Here is a 25,389-nt window from a genome sequence, read left to right as displayed (position 1 = left end):
TCAAAGTCTAAGAAGCTTAAATAAAGTCCGAGGGATCCAAGCTACGTCAGCGCAACCCAACCTAAGTCAAAGGAGTTCGCTCTAAATCAGAAATGAAAATTCGCTATGAATGACAGGTGCTTCTTGCACGTCCAAATTAAATCTAACCTAATTCTAAACGAACAAAGCTCAGCCTTAGAATGCTCACACTCTTAGAAGTCGCATCTGGGTTTAGAAAGTCCAAGTTACGTCTCAGCAACCTAAAATAACTCTACGATAAGTCCAGCGTCGCTTTAAGTTTGATCTTCGACTGATACGAGCCACCTATTGCAAGGATTTCAATAACTCGTCACAGGTAAACTGTAGAGAAAAATGACAGTGGATGATGAAAACGGAGGCTGGCTTAGCCGAAGCTCGTTAAACAGGTAGGTGTGTTATCCTCGGTCCGAGTTTGATCGGGGTTATTTAATGCGGGGTCAGCGTGAACGCGAACATGTGTAGGGAGCTGCGACTACAACAGGTACGATAATGCGAACTTGGTTTGTTTATACCGAAGGGGATTAAAATAATGCATCGACGCACAGACCCGCCGCATTGAACCAGATGAAGAGATTTACTTGCCGGGCAAATTACATGCGCATTAGCCGAGGAAATGCACTGTTCGCCGAGATCGTTTAGGCGAGCCGAACCTGCGCTTCTATTAATCATGCCGCACAAAAGAAGAGTCGTCGGTGTGGAGGGGGGTGTACAGTCGCAAACTCGATATATCCCCGCCTCCGGGGAAGGGGTTGAAGCCGGCATCGAACAATTTTCTCCTCGCAGCTAATTTCTCGTCAAGTTCGCTCACTTCGCGAATCGTCTCTCTCGTGAAAGCAATTTCATGTCGCGTTTAGCCGCCATAGCCGGCTCTCGCAATCGTCAACACGTTACATTATTACAACCGTTCCCTGTCGCTACATAATTACAAACGCGAGCGTAAAAACCGTCGCACAACCGACTGCTCATACTGGAGATTGAAATATTCCCCGGCTGAATTCGTAATCAACGATAAATACGTGTTTAACGACGGTTAATATTCATTTATGCCGCCGCCCATATACGCGGCCATATAAGTGACGAATTATTCCCGGGAAATGTATCGTTCCGCGGCCTCCGATAGACGAGCATCTATCCTAATTAGGAACATACAAAATTTCTGGATAGAAGACTTGCGGGGAAACAGGCCCGGCCTAATCGCCGCGTAGCAACGAATGCTTAAAAACGCCTCAGTCACGATTTCCGGACTGCGACGTAAATATATTTATATCCACGCTCCTGCTGCGTATTTCTCGACGGCAAAATTTGTACGCGTTCCTTAAATACGCGCGAAACTATCCTGAAAATTTCAGGACGATCGGATGTCTGGTTCCATGGCGGAAAATTCGTCGCCTTAGTCTGGGACGGTGGAAAATGATCGCTTCGAAGAGGACTTTTACGATGCGTTACAAAAGTTTAGAAATTATTTCGTAATCGATAGAAATTCTGAAGAACAAAATTATCTTCCACGGATATTTCTGAAAAGTAGAAGTTTCTGCAATGTTTACATTTACTTGGCATTATTTAACTAACTGGAAGCAGGTTAAATGTGCGAGTTAGAATCACGGCGGTATAAGACACATTTTCGAAAGTTGTCTACACATGCCAGACTATTAAAAACGCAAGTAAAATAAATTATAAAATTAGTATAAATTAACCTGATCGCAGATTATTGTATTAAATTTAAGGTCGTATATTATATTTAGATTATGGGGAACTACTTTGGTCGTTGTACGATGCACACGTTAATAGAATTATGCCATTCTGATTCACAGCGAGGAAAACGTGATGCCACTGCTATTCGCAGAGAGGAAAATCTGACTCACGCCATTATGATTCAAGCGCAGAGATAGCCGTTACATCGGAACCAATTGGAGAGCGTAACAGTTTCGTTCAAGCCCTGATATATCATCCAGCGCGGATACACAATCGGACGGAGAACTGTTTCGCAGCACGGTTCAAGTCGCGTTAATGCAGGCCGGGGGCCCGAAAGAGAGATGACGCCTGCCAATCAAAGGACACAGAACGCGCGGCTTGATCACCGTGAAAGAGTACTCAACAAACCGCGACCAGGGGGTAAATCGCGTTCTATCCAGAATAATAACGCTACGATGCATGGAACGCCGCCGACGAGGGGTGAATAAAGCTGGCAGCGAATAAGGGACGCGTGGGCGGTGGAAAAAGGGGGGGTGGGTGGGTGGGTGGTCGGCCCGGGGACGTCGGGGGGAGAGGCGGCCGTGCCTTTGTGCAGGCGGCCTCTGTGCGCCGCGGCAAACGCACGGTTAATAATGGATAATAATACCTAAATGGCCGATCATCGACTGGGGTCCCCGTGAATCGATGATTCGATTGTTTCTGTTGTTGCGCGCCTGGCCATCCGCGTCCGGGTCGCGAAGAGGGCCGCTCGTGCGGCACAAACTCGAATTCCAGACGCGGATCAAACGTGTTTTTGCGAAACCGGTACACCGAGAGTACGTAAATATTGTTTGAGCAAGGATTCGATCGGTAATTTCCCCGATACCGGCCAGCTGGCCGGGACACGCGCCGTGTTTGCGCAAACATTGACAAATTTTCGACGGCGTCCCCCAACTTTTTTTGAAACACCGCGGAACTACATTTATATGAACACGGCGGGGTTCGTGTGGCCGCGTGAGTTCGTATAATAGAAGGTCGATGATTACTCCTGCTATTTATAATTCTTCGTTCGAGTTGCCGAAGCATCCGTTCATGTAAATGGATTTAAATAAATAATCGGGTGTCGATCCTGACAAGGAACGTTTCCAATAGCAAGCTTGTTTTGAACAAGATTTTGGTGTAATATAGTTATTAATAGCTTATATATTATATATATTAAATTGATGATTATTATCATAGTTTATATATTATGTAGTTATTAATAATATAGTTTGTTGACAGATATTTGACACGTATTTTTCCATATCTGCAACGATTTATATCGAGGGATTGAAGAGAATGATGAGCGCAGCGACTATATATTTTTGAATATCTCGATAACAAAATAACGTAAAGCAATGATTCATTTTTTCAAATGCGCGTATTTGATAGACAAATTTAATCTCTTGATTCAAATCCCGGGGAAGTTATTTGCTTCAACAATATTTCAAAAACATTTTTCTCTCTAGCGTATGCCAGAGTTTTAAATGCAATGATAACGTTTATTTAACACTAGATTAACGGAACCCATGACAATTACGCGTGAATAATTTACTAAATTACGATTATTCAGATTATGAATAACACAAATATAGCAATAACGTTAGTAAGAAGTCATAGCAAAAGTTTCACTTTTATAAGCTCAGCATTAGTAACTTTTAGTAGTTGACGTTAGTGTTCCGTAAATCCAGCGTTAAAACGATTAAAACTGATCGATAAAAATGATTAAAATGAATAAAGACGATAATTGTGACTCACCTGATTCTTGCCTTTGAGAACGAGGACGTTAGTAACGCGACCGAATGGTGCACCAAGATGGACGACCTCGGCATCCGACACCTCGTTCGGGATGTTTCTGATATGAATGACTCTCGAAGGTTTGCTATTGTGGCTCTTGTCGAGTTTAACCTGCAACAGAAAAAAAAGAAGGCGGCGCCGTGAAAAATGCATTCCCGGAGGCGGGATCGTCGTCGAACGATCCCAAACAATGACAAAACTCCGGGCGCCCCGTTATCGGACCGCGTCGACGCGGATCGGGAAGCTGCTATTTGCTTCTCGCAATGCGCTTTTAAAATTCCATTAGTTCTCGTTAAAATGTCTGCCGCGTAGAAGGCACGCGCGCGCGCGCGCGCACATATACACACACATAAAGGCTGGCCGACTTCCGAATAACCCTCGAAAGAACTCGGGACCCCATTGGTTACCCCCGTGTAAAAGTAACGAAACTTTTCGCTCGCGGATACATTTAAATCGAAACCGTTGTTGCCGCGAGCAGAATTTTCAATCACGGCTCAATCTAATCGACTCTCTGCTTCCCAGCCAGCGCCTCCTGCCACCCTCGCCCTTCCCGCCGAACTCCGCGCTTCCTGGTAACCGCGAAACTCGTTCTTTTTCTTCCTTACACAACCACCATCGTCGAAGACTTGTTGGGGCTCCGTCGGCGGCGAACGGATCGAGAGACACGATCCTTAACGACTACGACAGCACCGCGGAATTTCCGTGGCCAATATTTGACGAAACGACTAGGGTGGGTGTCCCAATTTCTCTGATTAAAATACTTGTAAAAAGAACAGTTTTCATATTATGTTCTATTATACTATATTATATTATGTCATATTATATCAGCTTTTTATTATGTTCGACATGTACAATCTAGAAATTCCATTTTCCATGCGTTAAAATATGATAAATGTTTCAGTCAAAATTAGTAAATGTCTTTCGATTGGTGCTACAACATTATAGACTAATTTAAGTAGCATGACTCCTATATTGTATCCATGTCTACCCTATATTAATTAAGAATCACTGTGATCAACGCCCGTCAACACTCATATAGGAAAAAGATATATCATTCAGTACTGACAAAGGTTTAAAAAGAAGATGCTAGACTCGCACAAAAAAATATTTCTTAACACAAAAATGTCTAAAAATGTCCAAACATATTTTAACGCATTAAATAAGAATTATAGTATTTATCAACTGCTTCGACGAAGTAAAAATTGGCTCAAAGGCACGGAAATTGGGACACTTGCTCTACAGGGTGGTCTACAAAGAAAATCATTTCTCCTGTTGAAAAATGCTCCGAAGAAAAACCGTAGTGTGTGGAATATTGTCGAAACGTCCGGCTAAAGAATGCTGGAGTTATTAATCATTTTTAAGGTAGGTACAGGTCGTGCGAAAACTGTGCAACGAGGCGCATTGACGCTCGCAGTCGCACGAAAGAAACGAACGTCATCTCGCATTCTTTATCCCCGACGTGGCCATCAGTTTGACAGAATAAATCGCATAATTAACGTCCGAATTATATCAATAATTCGCGAGAAGCGAAGACGCGAGATCCAATCGAACGTTGTCCCAGTTTCCGGGCTGGTTTCCCGCTGGCATTGAATGCGATGCAACGAGTTCCTTAGCGAGTCCGTATAATGGCGTATTATCGTACATGACTCGATAATCGGCCGCGCGCAGATATAATGCATAATAGACATGCTTGACGATAATTCGACGCGCAGAAAATTTATCGTACATGGTTCGTTACTTTTTAATTGCATTACGATATACTATTATACCGTACCATCGACTATGTAATTCGTGCAATTATTCGGCTCCCGGGTTCCTTTTAATTCGCTGCGCTGAATATTCCCTCAGCCAAAGCGACATTCGATTCGAAGCGATCGCCGCTTTAAATATATCTCGAGCGAAAACGTTCGCCGGCACGTTTCTTCGCGAACGGACCTGCTGTAAATTGTAAAACCAGCTCGACAGGGCATATAGCTGCGATTTTTAAACAATTTCGAACACATTTCGATGGTTTCTATTTTCAAAATAAATCCACAAACTGAGCTATTTACGGTCCTCTTTCGGACATCATTTCGATAATGTACCTTTGCTGTCAATTTTGAAATTAGCTGGACGTACGCGACACAGGGTATTCCAAAAAATTATGAACACATTTATACGACCTCTCGTTTCAAAAATGAATCCATTAACTGGATCCATTTACGGTTCTCTTTTAAGTGGACATCTCTTCGCCGATGTACTCGCTCTGAATTTCGAAGCCAGTTCTCGCGTGGCCATAATTTAAGAAATGTTTACAAAATCCGGACGACAAGAGAGATCCTTAAGGAAATTATTTAGGGGTCCTGTAGGATCGTCGTTGCGACGGACAGAGCGACAGGCCTCGCCGAAAATCCGTGTCGGTATAATAAGTCGCTAGAGGAGATCTCGACAATGCGGTGGGCACGAATTGAAGAGCCGGGCCAGCGCCGAATCCGCGTGCGCCGGTGAATAGCCTGTCCGAGCAACTTTTTCCCCCGACCTCTACTTTCCTGTCGACCGAGGTTAAGGGGTAGAAGAATTACCAGCAGGATCAAAAGAAGTCGAGGGTTTAATTTCAAAGGTTAGCTGCTGCCCAGGGGCCTTCTTCCGAGGCTTCCCGCTACTCGAGTCCACCTCAGGCCACTTCAGAAGACTCGAAACTCATCTTCACAGACTCCGCGAAAAGGACATGGAGGGTTCCCCGCGGCCGGTGTGGACCGACGGGATAGAGGGAACGCGCGCGCGCGCGGGCGCGGTAACGGAATATAGGGAACCGGTGGAAACGGAACGTAGAGACAGTCCGTGGAATATGGCCACGCCGGAAACCTCGTAAAGCTGCTGCTTATACGTGCTCCGGCTCCGCGAACCACCGGCAACGATAAGAAACGACGATAAATACGAGTAAATTTCCGAGACAGGTGAGAGGGCCGGAGCAGTCCTCGTAAAATACACCGGGAACGATCTCACTTTTATTGGAACCCGACCGAGGCCGGTGCTTGTTCGAGATTTAAACACAATGTTCTCCTGACTTCCCCGAACCCCTATGAAACATTGATGGAAGCTGATCGCCTGGATGGAACGGAGATACCTCGCACGAAATCGAACAACTTCCAAGAAATTCATCGATCGATCTAACTGGAGGGCCCAAGTGTACAGGGTGTTCCAAAAGTAGCTCGAAGTCGGGAACCGATCGGTTCCTGTAGCTGTTCGACATAACTTTCACCCTAGCGAAAATGAAATTCGAGGTTTTGTTTAGGAGTTATTAGCGAAAAACGGAGACTAATGGAAGCTAAGCTCTTTTGGTGCGAGGCAGCTAAGCTAACCAGCTGATGAAAACCAGTTTCGTTTATTAGTCTCGCATTAGTCATTGTGTTTTGTTAATAACTCGTTGTCGATGCTCATTTTGTAAAGGAAAAAATTGCTTCAATTGATCTCAAGGAACACCCATTTCTGAATAGATAGACATTTTTTGGACACCCTGTAGATCCACGATGCCAGAAATTACAAGTTAACTATTCGTTTAATCATTTTTCTATTGCTTCATTAATTGTATTTCTTAACACTAGATCACCTGTTAACCGTCTCACTGATTTTTAATTTTAATCTACGAGTGCTCTCCTTAATAAAACCCTTTAGGGTAAAGGCAAAGAGTCGCGCGCACCTGAACGAAATATATAAAATCTGTTCAGTCTGTTAAAATTTCGGAAAGAAATGAAAATAATTTACAACACTATAAATCGCGAGAACAACTTTAAATTCCGGGTTAAAATGGCTCCGACTGCAAAGGGTTAAATAACTAAAGAACTAATAGCATTAAGAACTCTATGAAGTATATAGAACATTTGAGCATTGTTTAAAAGACGTAAAGCGCGGGGGGTGCTAATATCATCGCCGAATCGCAAGAGCTAGCGAGTAGAGGGATGATTTCGGTGGCCATCTGGTGGTCAGGAGAGGCACCGCGACCGTGGCACTGGCATCGCTATTCCAGCAGCGAATACAGGGGCGGGAAAAGTGTCTGGAAGTGTCCAATTCGGGAGCCACGTCCAGGTCGAGCAATTTCGAGGAAGAGGCTATCAAATGAGACACTCGAGATGTCGAGGGCGAAACGACGCGCCACGCGAGTGGCTGTCGATCGCAGAAGAAGAGGCTTAATTGCCCGGCGTTTCCCTTGCCAGCAAAGGCAGGTTAGGTGGCCTGATGCAAGCCACGAGGAACGCGCTCATGGTGCAAATAAGGTTGACTTCGAGTGCCGTTCAACCTCTCTCGGCAACGACCTCGAGGACCTCTTCGTGCCTGGACAACGTGTTCCAACATCTCCACTTTCCGCGCCGCGCTGCGTCTCTCCATCGCTCTCTCTCATTCTGTCTCTCTCTCTCTCTTTAGATCTCGCTCCCTCCCTCTCTCCCATCTTTCGTTCTTCTCATTCATCATCCTCTCCCTATTACCCATGCGATTCGGGAATCAATGAATCCTGAACCGAAAGGTCGACTCGCGATCCTGTCGACTGCCAAACGCGTGCGCTCAATCTTCGCCAAACAGAATCAAACCGGAGTTTTTCTTTGTTACACTGGTAATTTGGTAAGTTCTGATCCTTGGGAACAATAAGAGGCTTCTATGAATTAGATAAGATGTCTTGGAATTTTCTAAAACTTCGTAAAACATCCTCAAAATGTCGAGGAAGGTAGGTTTCTATTCTGGACGTCTTTCTCGCTTGGAATTTGGCATTGCATTCTGATCTGAATAAAATGATAAGAGGCTTTTAAGAATGGAAAGAGACATCTTCGGGGTACCTTAAACTTTGTTAAACATTCTCAGACTGTCTGTGAAAGTGTGCTTTAATGTCAAACGTATTTTTCACTTGGTATATGACAGCCGATGAATTGTGGCCAAATTAAAGTAATAACAGGCTTTTAAGAGTTGAAAGAGATAACCTCCAAGTACCTCAAACTTCGTCAAACATTCTCAGACTGACCAGAAAAATGTTCATCAATTTCCGACAACTCCTTCATTGCAAATTTGACAATCGATAGATACCGAAAAATGAACGAGTCCTTATAAATTTAAAAAGACGTCGTTCAACTTCCTCCACCTTTCTCAAACACTCTCAAACAGAAAAAAAAAGTGTGGTCATTTTCGACGTTTTCTTTAAATGTGGATTTGCTGCTCTTCGATGGTAAAATGTTCGCGGAACCCTTTTCTATAAGCCTCTTCCTTTCATAGCGGAATAAAAATTCTCTTTTCCGCGGTCCTTCTTGCACGCCCCTCGCTGGCCCATCTTCAGCTACGAGCCACCCCCTCCAATCCAGAATATGTCTTCCTTCATCCGAGCCGATAATTGGACATAATGGAGGCAATTCGCGGAAAATCGCTTGTAGGAAATGGGCACCGTGACCTCCTCCCACAGCCTGATAACGAGGGAGGATGCGCCCCGCCAACCGGAAGTCAACATTCCAATTCCGCTAGAAAACGGTCCGGCTTGAACGATCGTAGGAAACAACGAACGAACCCGTAATATCACACTGAATATACTCCGTTCGAGAAATGCAGATTTCACCAGCAAATTGCCAACCATATTGCGACATTGATAACAAAGAACTATTCAAAATCAATTATAACACGAAGTAGTACAGCCAGCGAATTTTTATTCTGATAATATGTATATTTTATAATAAAAGAAATTAATACGTCTTATTCGTTAAATTTAATCGATGCTATTTAAAAATAAACAAGACAATATAAAGTCAATTTCTTTTATTCCAAAATATATAAAATGAAGAAATAAAGAAATTTAATTCGCCCTATTCGGTAAATTTAAAGTTAATTATTTTCATTCAAAAATAAACAAAATAGAGGAACAAGAAGTTAACAATGTTCAAATAGCGAGCCAAAGGCACAGCAATTGGTCACCGTCGACTAACCGCCCCTCCTAGCCTATTCTCTAAATAAATAAAAGCTTCTAAATAGTGCAAAAATATTTCCGCATCGAGGCTAAATGTATCCGACATAATTCGTTGGCTTTGTCTAGGAGACCGTGTCCCTAAAACGCTTTATCACGCAGATAATCTTTATATCATTGCTGGTAAACGAGCCCGAGGGGTCTTAGAGGCTGCAAATGAGGAAAACCATGGGCAATGGTCGGGTTCCATTATGTGGTCATACTTGCTCGTTAAAGGAGATATCAGCCTAGGGGATTCGCCATTACGAGCCCTGAAACCACGTTGAAGTATTCCTCGTGATAAACATGTGACGATTATTTAACCAACCACCCTTGCCCGGTTACATCGCGCCCTTCGTCCGACGAAACCGCGTCGTACAAATTTTATGGACGACGCTTTAACAACATGTTGAATTGAATAACAGTTCCCATCCACAGTTTAAACATTGACGAATGCAATAAGATCCGTTTTAGAGATTTAGCGATGCGATTCAGTGAAAAAGTGGAGCCAGTGGGAGGAGCCAAGACGCGCCGCACCGCCCACGGAACGCCCCTTATTTATATTACTCTGTTTAACGTTGAATCAAACCTTTTCTGCTATTTTAATGTTTACTAATTCGATAAAGTCTATTAGAATTTTCATTTAAGCTGTTTTAGAAAGTTGGGACTGTTATAATATGGAATTATATTTTAGTAAATCGAGAGAACGCAATTCGAAGGTAGATTATCTTCGAGGACTGTACCAGCCGACCCCGATAATAAAAATCAGCTGTCACATTATTCGAGAAGAGCCAGACACAGTCTGCGGAGAAAAGACCCCCATTTATTGTCCTGTTTGTCCTGTTTTTTATCCTGTCTTGTACACTCTGTGTTTCCATTGGGACGTCGTACACCCCTTTGTTATCCCAGAACAAGATCGCCGATCTGTCCGACAACGTGTCTCCAAGTTCTGTACGTCAGACAATTAACGAATATAAAACCGACGGATGGCCGACGAATTTCGAACAATTCTTTTTTTTTTGGAGACTCACGTCCGACAATATATGCATCCACCGTCTGAAAGCCCTCTTGCCGTACGAATCCATTTTCAAATTATTGCGCATGCCCATAGGTCGGTCAAGCGTTAGTGGTCGTCAAACAATAAATCGCACAAAGCAACGCGCACACACTACAGAACTAAATTGTTTCCCGTCGCAGCAGCCACTTTTGCCCGCAAAATGAAAAATTATTGGGTCTTGCGCTGCGCTCGAAATACGGTTCAAAATAAAACCGAACGCGCGCAGAAACTGCCGGCTTCCTGACTGGTCGATGTCACGCCGTGGCAGTCGCGTGTCTCCGACAATGTTCGGCCGTTCTCGACTGTCACCGCTTGCCGGTGGTGGGGGTTTTCCCACTGGCTGCGTTTTCGCGGGAAAAATAAATCCGCTTGGGAACACCGAGCTAACACACTGGAGGTAATAATACTTTAATATTAAATTTAGCAATATTATTATATATATGATATAATAGGAATAGTTACAAAAGGTTTAGCAGACATTACAAAATTTCCTCGTAATATTTTTCAAAAATTTATTTTTAAAGCTGTGATTTATTCGTGCTGCAACGATTAATTCAACATTTCATTTCTCGTGCTCGAAGTTCTTAATAATACAGAAGCAATTAATTATGTAAACAACGATACGGTCGGTAAACGTATTTTTAAAAGTAATGAATATTTCCGAAAGCAAATTTTTTCGATGGTAAAAATTTTAGATAAAACTGCGACAACAGTGGCTGCAAACAGGGTCGCTAATGCCACGTGTATTTTCAACGTGAGTTAACATTTAATAAATCTGTTTTCACGGGCCCGTTCGTCGTTGAAAAAGTAACCCGTGCCGCGCGATAAACAACCCGTTCGCATAAACAACCGCACGCGATAAATCCGGCAAAGTACGCGGCGAATATTTGGCCGGCGCCCGGTATGCGACGTGATGTTGATCGAAACAGGGATGGTCACCGGGGCTCCCAGGGCCGTAATTGATTTCGTGACAATTATAGCGGGGGCAAGATCGCGGCCACACTTTAATAGGAGCACGTGCTGCGACGCAACAGGCTGCGCGATGGTCTTATCCCCATTAGAATTCCAAGTAGGTTCGCTGTTCTCGGCTCTGACTTACATAACGTTCTCTCCTCCGCCCCTCCACTCCTACCCCCCACCCCCTCCGCGCCGTTCTTTTTCTCCTGTTGCCCTCCGGGTGGCGTAACTTTTGCCCTTCGGGCACGTTTCCGACCGCAGACAGGAAACCCAGATTCCTTTCTTTGGAGAGCAGACGAAAGCGCCCAACATCGCGGACGAGTTTCCAGATAAGCGGGGAGCGTGTTGCTTCCGGGACGGAATACGCTCGAGTGCGGCCGCGGAAAAGTGCGCCGAAGAAGGAAAGTTTCGGAGTGTCTCTCCAGGCGAGGAAAAAGGGGGAAATATTTTTCTCGCGGCTCGGTCTCTCTCTCTTTCTCTCTCTCTCTCTTTCTCTCTCTCTCTCTCTCTACTGTCTCTGACGGCTTGTCTGATTGCCGGGACGCCATTGTGCCGCGGAACTTCCAATGAAGCATTTACGCGTCTGTCTTCGTGTCCGTTAATTCGGTTGACGTTTATGCTCCGATAACAATTAACCCTTTGCAGTCGCGTAGTGCCTCTAAGGCGTCACTGAAGATTGTCATATAATGTTGCAATGAAATTGTTACACTATCTGTTCACTTTTAACCTCTTTGGGAATGATTTTTTATAATACGGAACAATCTTTAATTGTTTCTTTTTTATTTATTTTTTATGAACTTATTTCTTTTCCACTTAGAATAATTATAATTTTAAGAAAACGTAGACATACGTGGCAGCATCCCTGAAGAGGTTAAAGAACTGTTGGAAGTATAATTGTTATATAGGCTCAATTTGGTATGAATAAATTGCAGCAATAATACATAAACAAGTAAGTCATCACCGTAGGTCATCCAAAATAAAAAGGGTTAACTTCGTTGGTCTAATAAAAGGTATCATCAATTCTCAAGTCGCTTCTTCCGCTACGGGGGTAGTTACTACATTATGCTCGATTTCTACCATTCCGCTCGACAGAAAATTATAAAAAAATTCGCGAATCTCCCAGCCAAAAACATACAACGCTCTCAATTTCTCCAGAAATTTTAGTTCGCGAAATTAATTATTTAAAAATCCGGACATTCAACCTATTAAGGGAACCGCGAAATTAGTGAATCAGTGAAATAATTGCCTTCAGTCTTCTTTTTCTATTGTTTCACGGTTTCCTGGTGTTCGATGGTTTTTGTTATTTAACGAAAAATGAAGAAAGAAGTGCACTGAAATGGCATACAAGAGATTCGATTTGGACGGGATTGTATTTTTCATAAACGTTATTGAGCGACGTGCGCTCGTGTTTCGCGAGCTCGTGACTGTCACCGGCTAGTTAAAAATCAGATTTTACATTTAAACTATCGCGACGCAGCATTTTTACAGTGATACATTTTTCAGCATTGTTAGCCGCGCGTATTTTATTCAACATTTTCGAAAGTAGCGAGCTTTGTCGAAACAATAAAACCAACGGGAGAGGTACTGAAGAGAAAGAGAGAGAAATCGATTCGTTTCGGGGACGCGTTTGGCATCTTTGGTTCATTTTAAAATATCGAATGTCTTTTCGCCGGTCAACTAGACCCGGTGAAACTTGCGCGGCACAGGTAGACGTGTTCGTGACATTTTTGTCAAAAATCGTGACAGACGAATTCGACGAAAATAATTTGCAGCGCGGTCGAGAAGGGATCAAGCTCGTCCTCGTTAGACGAGAACGTTCATTGGAGATCGAAGAACCGGTGTGTCGTTTTTCCCCGGGGCAAAAGAAAAAACCATTGTTTTTGCGGCAGTCGATATTCGCTTGATGCTGTGTTTTTGCTGCGATATTGAGGGTGCAAGCATCGTTTCCACGGCCGCGTTGTTCTTTCGGAAAAATATTTGCCGGCCCCGGTCAGCGTTGTCGTCCGCGCATTTTTCGTCGGTTTTTCAACGGCTCGCATTTTTATTTTGTCAAACCCGCCTCAAGCTTCGCGTTCCAGCCCGCGCGCGGCCGGCTTTTAACATTTAAAATCACTTAACGGAGATTCGGTTGCCGGATTCATTTGGTCGGAGAAACCCGAGGGAGAGACCGGGTACTTGGGAGATCAATTGGTTTCTGCGAACGGTTTGCGCAAACTACGTAATGCCGGAACGAAATACGATGCCGCATCCGGTTCGAGTGGTCGACGATGTTCTGCTCGAATTAAGGACGTTGTTTTCAGTGTTTAAAATCGTAAACCTGCACCAACAATTCCAACGTGGGTAAAGTTTTTGGCATTGGATGGACAATGGTTAAACAATGGGTAGGACAATGATTAAGACAATGGTTAAGATCATGGTTAAAATCATGGTTAAGACAATGGTTAAGACAATGGATAAGATCATGGTTAAGACAATGGATAAGATCATGGTTAAGACAATAGTTAAGATAATATGGAGGACAATATAATGGTCAAGATAATTGGTCAAGATAATTTCAGATCAAGGCAATGGTCAAGACAACGGTGAGACACATTAAGCTGAATATAGAAATAATTTCTACATTAAATAAATAATTTTAGAATTATTTTACTTAACTTCACTTTCGTTGAACGTATATTCAATGTTCTATTTTACTGAAAATTCTAATTAAAAAAATTCTATTTTTATTATTAATTCTATTTTTATATTAAAATTCTAATTAAATAGGCCACCAAAATATGTTATAATTAATGCATACGGCACTTCACCATTAAATTTTGTAATTTGAAATAAAAAGTACTACTTAATGACGAAGATCGTTGACTTAAGGGTAGCACGAGCCAGGTAAGAAGTCCCGCACCTCCCAACCGCCTCGAATCAGGGAGCATCGACGCATACCGGCGACAAGTCAAGTGCCAAATAAAGGAGCCACGTGTTCATTTAATTAATCATCGGAAAGAGGGAGGAGAAAGTCGTTGGGGTTAGTCGGTCAAAGAAACCGTGGAACTATACAGAGCCGCAATTAAAAAGGAAAAGGGAAGTGCAGAGACGAAAACAAATACGGGGCCGACAACTGCGCGGGGACCGGTGAATATTTCCCGGCGGAGCGACACATTAAACAGGCGATATTTTACTTGTACGCGAATTTTCGGTGGCCCCTAATAAAATATCAGGGCAAACAGAAAAGGAGCCGGCCGGCCGTTGTGCGGCCGTGCCGTGTAAAAACGAGTTGCCACCATTTTTCATCCCTCCGCTACAGAAACTCGTTACCCTTGCCGGCGGTAGCCCCGGCCTTCCCTCCTCGCCCGCGTGCCCCCACCCCCCCCCCCCCCCCCGCCGGGTTTCGATTTCAATGAATACACGCCGGGATATCGATTTCGATAGGTCACTTGTCCTTTTCACGTGTTTCCCTCGCCACCCCTTTCACTCGACGGCCTCTCAATGATCTCCGGCGCGGCAACATTTTCAATACCACCCCCGCCGCCGGGCCCTCATTGTGCCCCTTTTAATATCAACAATTTTTCCGCCGGCCGCCGGCGAATTAGCGCTGGGCTAGCAGGTACACGACGGAAGAATCAAGGGGGGGTTGATTAATTCGACGAGGGCCATTGATAAAGGCCTGGTCCGCGCGATTGATTCCTCACCGCCCCTGAAAACGACTTCGACCCTCTTCGCTCGAATCAAATTCAGGGGAACGGACTGTTGCAAAATTCATTCGGTACTGTGTACAAGGTTTCGTGTTTCTCGGTAGAATCGCAGGGTAAAGTCGATGAAATAGCCAAGGGTTGCAGTCGAGGAATCAACCGAACTGCGACTATTATTATATTAATAACTTTAGCTTAATTTTCGGTTTTAAACAGAAAAATTTAGAATTATAATTCTGGTTCTTATAAAAACAAAAATAATAATGTCAATTTATTAAATTGGTCGCTTGGTGGTCATAATTTGCAGATCAGAAACGGTCTACGCGAAATCTTTTTGCTGCCAACCTTCACGATTTCCACTAATAAAATATCTCTTTAAGGAAAGATCAAGGAACATCCAGATATTTTTTTAATAGCAATTCTTCCACTGACTGCGTTCATAGAAATTCGCAAAATCGTTGATACTGTCACAGCGTTTTACGTATAGTCCTCATACTCGATAATCTTTTTAATTATTTTACCGTGATATTTTCAATAAAACAATATTTTCCTAGTCGCAATGAAGGCTGTTATATAAATTTGATAATTTATTAAGCATCTTTAAAAAATTCTTGGACGTCGGAGTATATACGAAACAACGTATCAGCATTTCATTGGCCGCAGAATAGAGGCAACCCGAGGTTCGACAACATCGGGCCGCATAGAGTGGGCAATGGCTAAACGGTCAAACGGTCGTCATAGTAATGCATATTGACGTTTCGCCGATAATTCTGGTGGCGCTGGGCGTCGAGGAACCCCAGCCCCAGCATCGCGCGGTGCAAGCGCGCGGACCGATGGCCGGCCTTCGCGTAGGTCGTAGGAAAAATTGGTGGTGGAAGAGCGGCGCGTGGATACTTCTAAAGGCTGTTCGGCTTTAAACGACCCCCTTCCCCCACCTCATCGCATTCCGTATCCCTTTCGTTCGTCTTATTTCGCGCTTGGCCGCTCACTTCGGTTTGCTACTTGCTTAGCGTAGGACCCTCCGCCAAGCGCGATCCAAATTTAAACGCGTGCGACTCGTCCGCTGAAAAAGGGGCGGCAATTTTTTGGAGTGTCTCTGTGCTGTCAGTAAATTCCGCGCTGGAAGGCAGACAACATTTCCCGGGCTCGCGGAAACGCGGGCGAGAGAGTTCGGGCCAGTCGTCGAATTCGGATCGGGCGCGGCGCGCGTGCAGCGGCGGCTTCTGTCACTGTCAAATTCTTGACGCGCGCTTATCAGCCGCGGATTTTCGCGTCGAAGGCACCGACGGGTTTACGCGCGTCGATGCCGAACGCCAACGATTGCCTAACTAAAATAAGCTCGCAGCGGTTCCCGTCAGTTCCTTCGACGAATCGTCTGCGGAACGGGCCGGCCCCGACGAATTTAGTTTTGATCGAGTTGTTTCGTTTGTGCGATGTGCCGAGATCTGTCTGTAACTTACAAAATTACGAGCCCGGGGTAATTCGCGCGTGGCACGGACACGCGCAGAACGCCGGATCTAATTAGAATAGCCAGGGGAATCGATGAAGCCGCGAACGCGTATGCTTTTAACCGGGTCTCATTTTTTTCCGTATCGATTCATTGTTCCCGAAAAAAGACCACCTGGTGGCCGAACATGAAAAGGTGAAAACAATTCGACCGATAACAACGGAAAAACTCCGGACAATGCCGCAGCGGCAACTTTTATTTTGTGTACAAAGAGGGGATGGAAAATGGAGCGGAAAACACTTTGGCGTTGCCGGGTTCGACTCTGTCGCCAGGACGACGATGAAGTGGAATTTTTTATTCCTCACTCGATTACTCAGTGATCATTTTGTCGGTGCTATACCAACTCTAGGTTCCATGATGTTTTGTTCGGGTGCAAGCAATGGATGGATATACCGGTGACTTGAAACATGAATCCAAGTTAAGCCTAGGTCCACGTCTAAGTTATGCCTGAGCCCATGACTAAGTTCAATCTGGCTCAAAGTCTAGGTTAGAATTAGGTCCAAGTCTAAATAAGACCTGGGTCCAATTCCAAATTAGGTAAATCCAAGTCTAAGTAGAACCAAGTCTAGATCAGGTGGATACAAGGTGACATGAGGTGGAATATAATCTGTGTTTTATCCAAGTCTCGACTGTGTGAAATTAACTCCAGATTAAGTGAATCCAAGTCTAGATTAAACATAAGTCCCAGTTTAAGTTAGATCTACTTCAAGTTTAAGTTATACTTCGGTCCAGGTCCAAATGGACCCTGAAACTAAGTCTAAGTTACATGGATCTAAGTCTAAGTTAGGCTTGGGATTATATTTAGATCAGGTGGATCCAAGTCTAGGCTTAACATAGGTCTCTATCTAAGTTAAGGCTATCTGTAAGCCTAAATTAAACCTAGTCCCAAGTCTAGATGAAACCTGGCACTAAGACTAAGTTGTACTTCCATTAAAGTTCAACATACCAGGATTCGAGATTAGATTCCATAAACCAAGCTAGATCAGCTAGATCACCCATCTAACCTGTCCAAACTACCTACTATTCTCAGACAGAGACCTGCTAAATCAGCTAGATAACTTGAAATCAGCTAAGCCAAAATTAGCTCCATCCAAGTGACAAATAGTCACTCCAAGACTCCGCGAAGAAGCCAGCAAGCTTCTAGTCCCACTCGGGACAAAATCCCTAGTGGAAATAACTTCCATGACGTTACCTACACCTTCCATCACGAGGGAATCAAACGCGTTGACAGGAGTCTATAAAAAATTCCACGTAGAACGAGTTAACGAAAGGGAGCCGGTAGGAAAAGGCGATAGGTCGGGGGTTAATAAATTGCCGGGCGATAGAGGGTCGACTGCAGTCTTGCTAGTTTTATGGAAAGGATGTAGAATCGTAGGACGGACAGGAAGGGGTGGAAATACCGGTTATTGATGAACCGTGGCACCCCTGGCTGGCAGCCCCTTCGCCCCTTCACCATCGGTCGTGTTGTCCAGTAGCGTCTGGTAGCGTGTGTACGGCGCGATACAATGGCGTACGCTACGTTCATAACGTATTTGGACACGGTGGGCCAGCTTGCAGCCCGGGGCATGATTAATTGCGTCCCTGTTATCTCCGACGAACGACAGCGGCCTCCGGGTAAAAGAGGAATTTTCCTGGCGGGGCGAGGAATTTACTTCGGTGCTTTTTAGAGCTCGCCGCCGACGCTTCTTGTTTTCCTTTTCGCTCGATCCCTCAGCACACCCGAAACCGTGTACGTATTTTTCCCGGGCCAGGGCCGCGTCGGCCAACGAGTGGCCGATCCAGCCGCCCGCCAAATTACGAACGGCGAGATCGATGGCGGTCGCTGGGCCTCGGCGATCCGTTGGATCTCTCGCGGAGATCGTTTCTCCGCGGCGCGGTCGCCTAATGCCGTCGCGTCGCGAGCTCATTTTCCCGGCGCTCGCGTATCGGCGCGTGGACGACTCGATGACACGGGGAATGGCTCGAAGTAACAGCCATAAATCAACGCCAGGAAACGTTCGCGCCGGGCCTCTGCACAGAGAGACGAGCCTGGAACGAACGGACGGGCCTGCCGGCGCGCGGCGATCACCCAGGGAAAAAGGCAACGACTGAGGGAAACGGAACGGTTTGGGAACGATCCCCGATACCGATCAATCAAATTGATATTTATCCACGGCATTTAATGCGTTTAGCATGACTTCCATCGACCGCGCCGACACTGGCAACGTCCGACAAAGAAGCGGAAGATCGGCACCGCTCGACGTCTTACTTTCCCGCGGTGAATTCGAATCAATTAATTATATATCCCCCCCCCAAATTTGTAGCTAGTTGTTCGTTTCGTCGAAACACGACCATGTTCGGATTGTTCGATTCACTATTTCCCAGTTAACTGCAATCCCCTTTAGCAACATTGTACCTAAAACACTTAACAGTTCTCGTCCAGGGGAACGTTGCAGCCTCGTTTAACAGTTACCGGATACCTGCACTCCTCTCGGCGCGCAGAACTTAGCGCCGCTGGTTCCTATAAACAACGTTCTACCGCCGACCACTCCCCGCGTCTACTATTAAAATCCCACCCGCGCCAAACTCCCAATTAATCTCGACTGCGTTACTCGTGTTGCGGATTAGGAGAGACTCCGCCGCGATGTACGACACTAAACAGCAAGCTTCTCAACGTCAATAGCAACGCCGAACTAAAATAAAGCGGGATAATCCCTAGCCCGTGTAACGCTGTCCAACTTCCGATGTACATCTACCCGCCCGCGAGAACGTTTCGTAAATCGTATTTGCGCGGAACCCGGCCGATCATTCGTTTCCTGTATTCTACCCGCCGCGGAACCGCTGCGCGGCCCATGAATATCTTAAGCACTCGGAGATTATGGTCTTCGGCTTCTCCATCCCCCGGGTCCCTAAATTCTGAAGTCCGCAGGAACTTCCTGTGTACCTGGTCTTCCGAATCCCTAGATTCTTCAGCTTCCGAACTATCGTAGATATCAGCTTTCTGGAGGTTCCAGCCGCTAGGACCATTCTGGACCTATGGCTCTTTTCTCGTAGGGGTTGTTTTTCAAAAAAAGATTTCTTTTGAATATACAGAATAGGAAGTCGCAGAGCTAGAGTTTTAGTGATAAAGAGATTAATCATGGAATTTTAGTAGCATTGCTCAGTGAGCTATGCTTCACCTCTTACAAAGTCTGAGGTCAGTAGCTTACTCAACTTTGGACACGTGTAGCTTTGGAATAGAAGAATTCCGCACATTAAAATCTGCCTTGTTGACACTTCCTGATCAAAATGTACGAGACTGTAGTTTAAAAAGTCGATAAATTTTGGTTCCCCAAAGTAAAGTTAACAGTATAAGATTTAATTATAAGAAAGTAACGACTAATAGCAACAGGTCTGACCTTTCGGAAGCAGGCAGTGAAGAAAATAAGAGGGGAGAAGCATCAGCGAATCAGACCGGGCCTCTGTTTCCCCAACTTTCCGACTATTTGCTCGCGTGCGTGGAACCGCGGGGCAAACGGTAGCGCCGAAGTTTTCCGCCGGCGCGGACTTTATTTATTCCCGGTGCCCGGTTTTTTAACGGGCAGTCGTTTTCCTTATTTTTACATCGCGGCGGGAAGTTCCGGGCCGCCGTACACACGGCGTCCAATCTTTTTACAAGCGGCCCGCGGCCGCAGTTCGCCGCTTTACAACCGCCAATAGCTTTTTATCGTCGCGGTTCCGCGGCCGTTCCGGTTCCGCAATTCTTCCGTTTAAATCTTAATCGCGTTCGCGACAAGTTCCGCCGCCGCCGCCGCCGACAAAATAAACCGAACAAGCTCCGCGCGCCGGCGCTCATTGTTCCGCTCGTTTATTAATTGGCCATCAGTCCGCGGAAACTCCCGCGCGCCCGTTAATCTTCCGTTCCAGCCGGTTTCTTACCGTCAAATATTTCACCAAGCCCCGACATTATTGGTCCGAAACTCGGGACCCGGCAGTCGCTCCACGACGGCTTCACCTTCTCCCCTCTTCTCTCCTCCCCGCGGCAGCAGCGAAGATATTTCGATCGACGACGAAACTTCCGGTTTATGTTTGGATTCGCCGGCAAATATGAGCCCGCCCGCGTTAACCGGGCGGCCAAGGATCGATGTAAACCCGCGGGTGCTTTTGACATTTCGCTTCCAGAACCAGCGCGCGCCCACCAGGCCACTCGACGCGCTCGAGTTACCGTTTCTAATTTGCCAGACCAGCGCAGACCCTATATTCGACGGATCGATCATTTCGTTCCGGGGCTTTGATAACCGAACGTTTCATCGTGGCCCTTCCATCGATCTTTATTATCCGTTTACTTTGTAATAATTCCATGGGAACCCGGACCGTGTCCGCGTTGCGCTCGTTCGGCATCGAACACGCGCGTTCCGATTCAGAGTTTAGCTAAATTCATTTCGCCACACCTGCGATGGCGGCACAACGTGTCAGCCTCCCCCCCCCCCCCCCCCCCCTTTCGGGTTTCTATTAAATGCTTTCCGATGATTCAAAATTTAGCCGAATCCCTGTTAAAATCGTGCCGCTGTTGCCGGAACATTTGCACTAAAAGGAGCAACATTTCAGGTCTCGTTCCGAGTTAATATTAAATCATTTCCGTTTTAATTAATTCGCTCGCCTCGACTTCGCTCGCAGAAATTTCTCGGTAATACCTCTAATAACCATAACGACAATAATAATAGTAATAACGGTGATAATAGTGATGATAATAATAATAGTAATAGCAATAATAATACTAATAGTAATAATAATAATAATAATAGTAATCATAGTAATACTAATAACAACACGCGATACGAATGCCCTTTGTCCCAAATCTTGTAACGTTCGCCATTTGCCAGGGCGCGGTTTATTAATTATATTTTTGCGAAACGGAACAACAGCGCCGGCTCTATTTGCATGAATATTGAATGTCTTTCGGTGTAATTAATTCCCCCGTCCGCCGGCCGCGCTCGGAATGACGTCACAATCATTGCATTTCCTACGAAAAGTCTAATTCCCGGTATTCGAACGATGACGGCGGCGGCGGCGGCGGCTCCGGCGGTGGTGCGCGCGCTAGCAACAAAAATGATCCTAACAATAATTAATTAATGGACGGTAATAATAGTTGGGAAACGCTCGCCGGCTCCCGGTGATTAATAATTCGTTGCTCGTTGTTACGGTTGCGTTTCTGTTTATTAATACAGATTACGTCATTCGTCGCGGACCCCCCCCCCCCCCCTCCCCCAACCCCGCGCGCTTATTAATATTGTATCGCGCCGCGATTATATTCTATAAAATTCAGCACGGAGGGATTACTGTAACAGAACGTTGCGGGGCGTATCGATTCCGGCGGACAGCGATTCGTTCGCCTACGGCATCGGTTGCCTACGGAAATTAATTAAAGTGTAATTTAATACTAATTAACTAGCCCTCGGCGGTGCAACTTAGACGCCGCACGCGAATCAACATCGACGCCGACTGCGATTCTAGTCACACACGCGGCCAAACTAATTAGCAACAGTTGTCAACGGCGTGACGAGCCTCCGCGCGCATCCGTCGAATCATTGAAAAAAGAACGTTCTCTGGTTTATCTAAAATTATTTGGTCACAGGCGAATTTATTCGGCGCGGTTTCGACGGGTTTCCAATTTTCTTCGTGGACTTATTGGTTCCTCCAGTTCCCAGACTTGTAATACATCCCTAGATTTTTAGAATCCTAGTTTCGAGACTAACGAATCATTTCGACACGATACAAACTTTTTAATTCATGGGTACAAAAATTATAATAGTATCGAGTTGGGTAAGAAGACTGCGCGATATCTGGCGCAACCCCTTGATCAACGCGATACATTTACGAGGCACTAATTTAACAAACTAGTCATTCAATAAAGTATTTATTTAATAAATTACTCATTCAGTAAAGCATTTATTTAATAAATTATTCATTCAATAAAGTATTTATGTAATAAATTATTCATACAATAAAGTATTTATTTAATAAATTACTCACACAATAAAGTATATACATAATAAAATATTCATTCGGCAGAGTATCTACAGATAATTTATCCAATAAAGTATCTATTTAATAAATTATTTATCCAATAACGTATCTAATAAATTGTCAACCGAATACATTATTTGCTCGATAAATATTAGGATAAAAATAGAAAGCTGACGAAATGTACGGTTATGATGTTCATGGAGAACCATGGACTGCCTGGCCTAAGTGCCGCGTAAACCTAACGCTGCCGCGGAACATTGTTACGCGATTTGTTGAATATCGTTCGCACGTGCCGGCGTGTAGACCGACGGGATTACGAAATTTCTGAGCAATTGTTTTCCCCGGCGGCCGTGTCCGGAACGGAATTTCTATATTAGAAAATACGCGCGGCAGCAGCGACCAATCACCTATGAAGACTTCTAAAACCTGACCGAAACTTCTGCTAGGCGTGTCTGACATATTTCGCGCTGGAATGTTTCTCTCTGAATACACTGAAATGCACGCGGCACGATTTTCGGATGCCAGCCGTCTCTCTCGTATGGGTAATCCCCTTGATTTCTCGATTTCCCGAGGTTCCCGGACCTCTTTTCACCGGCAGTCACCGCACCGCCTCGCCCGGTCGAGCTCGTGCCCCGGCTCGTTGAATTCCTTGTCCGCTTTTTAATTACTTAATTAACCGTCAGCGAATTATTCGCCCGGGGAACACCGGCCGGCCGGCACCGAATTAAGAAATAATCCCCGTAGGAGTTGAAACCCATCAGATCCATCGGACGGCGTTACATTTTTACCGCGGGGTATATCGTCGTGTCGGTTTCCAGTTGGATTCATAGATAAACCGATACGTTTCGTTAATAAACGGTGGAGATCGACTCGAAACTGCCCTTCAACCGATTTAAACGGCCGATGGTTAACCATTCGATAGAGAAAGAAAAATGTTAACTTTTTATTCTATGGGATAAGTTATAAGTAGACTTCATCGTGGGAAACAGAAATTGTCTGTGTCCATTGCGAGGTCAACGATTTTGTCAACAATTTTGTTTCTTTCTGTTATAATGTTGACAAGCTGCTGCTCTATAGTGTAAAATAATTTTAGTAAGTTGACATTTAATAGTGTAAAATAATTTTAGTAAGTTGATACTCAATAGTATAAAATAATTTTAGTAAGTTGATACTCAATAGTATAAAATAATTCTAATAAATTGATACTTGACAACACTCTCAGCTTCTTCAAATCTGTCCCTTTTTTTCAATAACCCCTTTTCTGCCATAAACGCATAAAATCCAAAGTCTAGTAAGCAGACTTCGTCGATTTAACGATTTCCAATGGATCTTGCTAATTAAAACGCGTGCGTAAATATCGAAGATAATACGACACGTCGCGGCTGTCGATATGGATTTTGGAAGTCTTTCCGATTATTTAAAAATGTAGATTTAACAGTATACTATCACCATAGAAGCTTTAGAATGTTTTCCCATTTTTCACTTAGGTGCACTATGATTAAAAACAAGAACTAAATGCAACCGAAATTATTCTTCACATCTACGATTCCGTCATTCTTTTTATCTCTTCTCCCGTAACAAACGTTCCTCTACCTCTCTCTCTCTCTCTCTCTCTCTATATATATATATATATATATATGAATAAATAAATTTTTATTATTATTTTTACAGATCCATTTCATGATTTATCGAACAAGAGCCGTTTGCCCCTCTGAAAATGAGTTTCGACCGGCTCCGCGCGTTCGTCGGAAATCGTCGGGCCACCCGGGTGTGTATTTTCGAAGGGAAATCCAGCATGGTAGCAGCCTCGCTCCGGTATTCTTCGAGAAACGGTGGGTTCAATGCTCAAAGAAATTCTCGGGCGACATCGGTAGATCGAGCCGGGGTCCGCGGTGTACGACGGCTTTATCGACAATTAAGGTACCTCGAGCAGAAAAACGCGGTCCGTTCTTGAAAGGATCGAAAAGAATTTCCTTCGATCATCGGGCCGGACATGTCGGTGCCGGTGGCCTAAGTACCCGGGCGCACTCTTCCGGTGTTCTTCTTTTCATTTTCCCGGAGGACGTGGTCCAATATAGAGAGACCCGGCCAGCGGCGGCAACGGCAGCCCGCCCACACAATCGCGGCGCAGGAAAGGGTTGAAATTTGGTCGGCGCAGCCGGGAGAGAGAGAGAGAGGGAGAGAGCGCACAAAAGAATCAAAGCGCAGAAAGGTAATGGTACGCCGGCCAGCGGACCAGTAATATTCCGGGTGGACTCTGCTTTCGGTTCGAGTGGCCCCTCACAAAGCTGCCGTTTAGATAAATTGCTCCCACCTGCGCAGGGGTCGGGCCGGGGATCCCGGCCGGACACGCTGCTCGTTGTCCTTCCGTTAATCTCTTCCTTTGTCCCGAATTTTTAATCGGCCGCGCGCGCGAGTTATTGTTTGTCAGAGTGACGGATATTAAATCTGCGCGAATGTCGGGACTTAAGCCGCGGGGACGCGGACAATTGTCGCCGGATAAAACACATCGCCCGGACCGCGGAGACGTTCCGGAGTAACCGGGGAGGATTTGAACCCGAACGAATTGGGGATCGGGGATAATAAAACTGCAATATTCACGAGCTTCGAGGAGCCGGGAGAGAGCCCCGGAGAAGTCCTGGGTCTACGGACTTAACAGTTCGGAAACTTCGAAGTCGGCGTCTTAAGAAATTTCGAGGATTTAATAATTTAGGGGATTACG

General features: G+C 45.1%; 1 protein-coding gene across 6 annotated transcripts in view; it reads right to left on the bottom strand.

The window, feature by feature from the left end:
- Window positions 1–25,389, bottom strand: part of Heph (polypyrimidine tract-binding protein 1 heph) — a 504,094-nt gene that overhangs the window by 123,972 nt on the left and 354,733 nt on the right. For all 6 annotated transcript variants that reach the window (XM_078187514.1, XM_078187508.1, XM_078187509.1 and 3 more), the window contains one exon: window positions 3,487–3,636. In XM_078187514.1, the coding sequence (XP_078043640.1) occupies window positions 3,487–3,636 (150 nt within the window). The remainder of the gene's footprint in view (window positions 1–3,486; window positions 3,637–25,389) is intronic.

Source organism: Augochlora pura, chromosome 7 (assembly GCF_028453695.1).
Source record: "Augochlora pura isolate Apur16 chromosome 7, APUR_v2.2.1, whole genome shotgun sequence".
Taxonomy (NCBI): Eukaryota; Metazoa; Arthropoda; class Insecta; order Hymenoptera; family Halictidae; genus Augochlora; species Augochlora pura.
The sequence above is the reverse complement of the archived record's forward strand: the minus strand, read 5'-3'. Positions and strand labels throughout refer to the sequence as shown.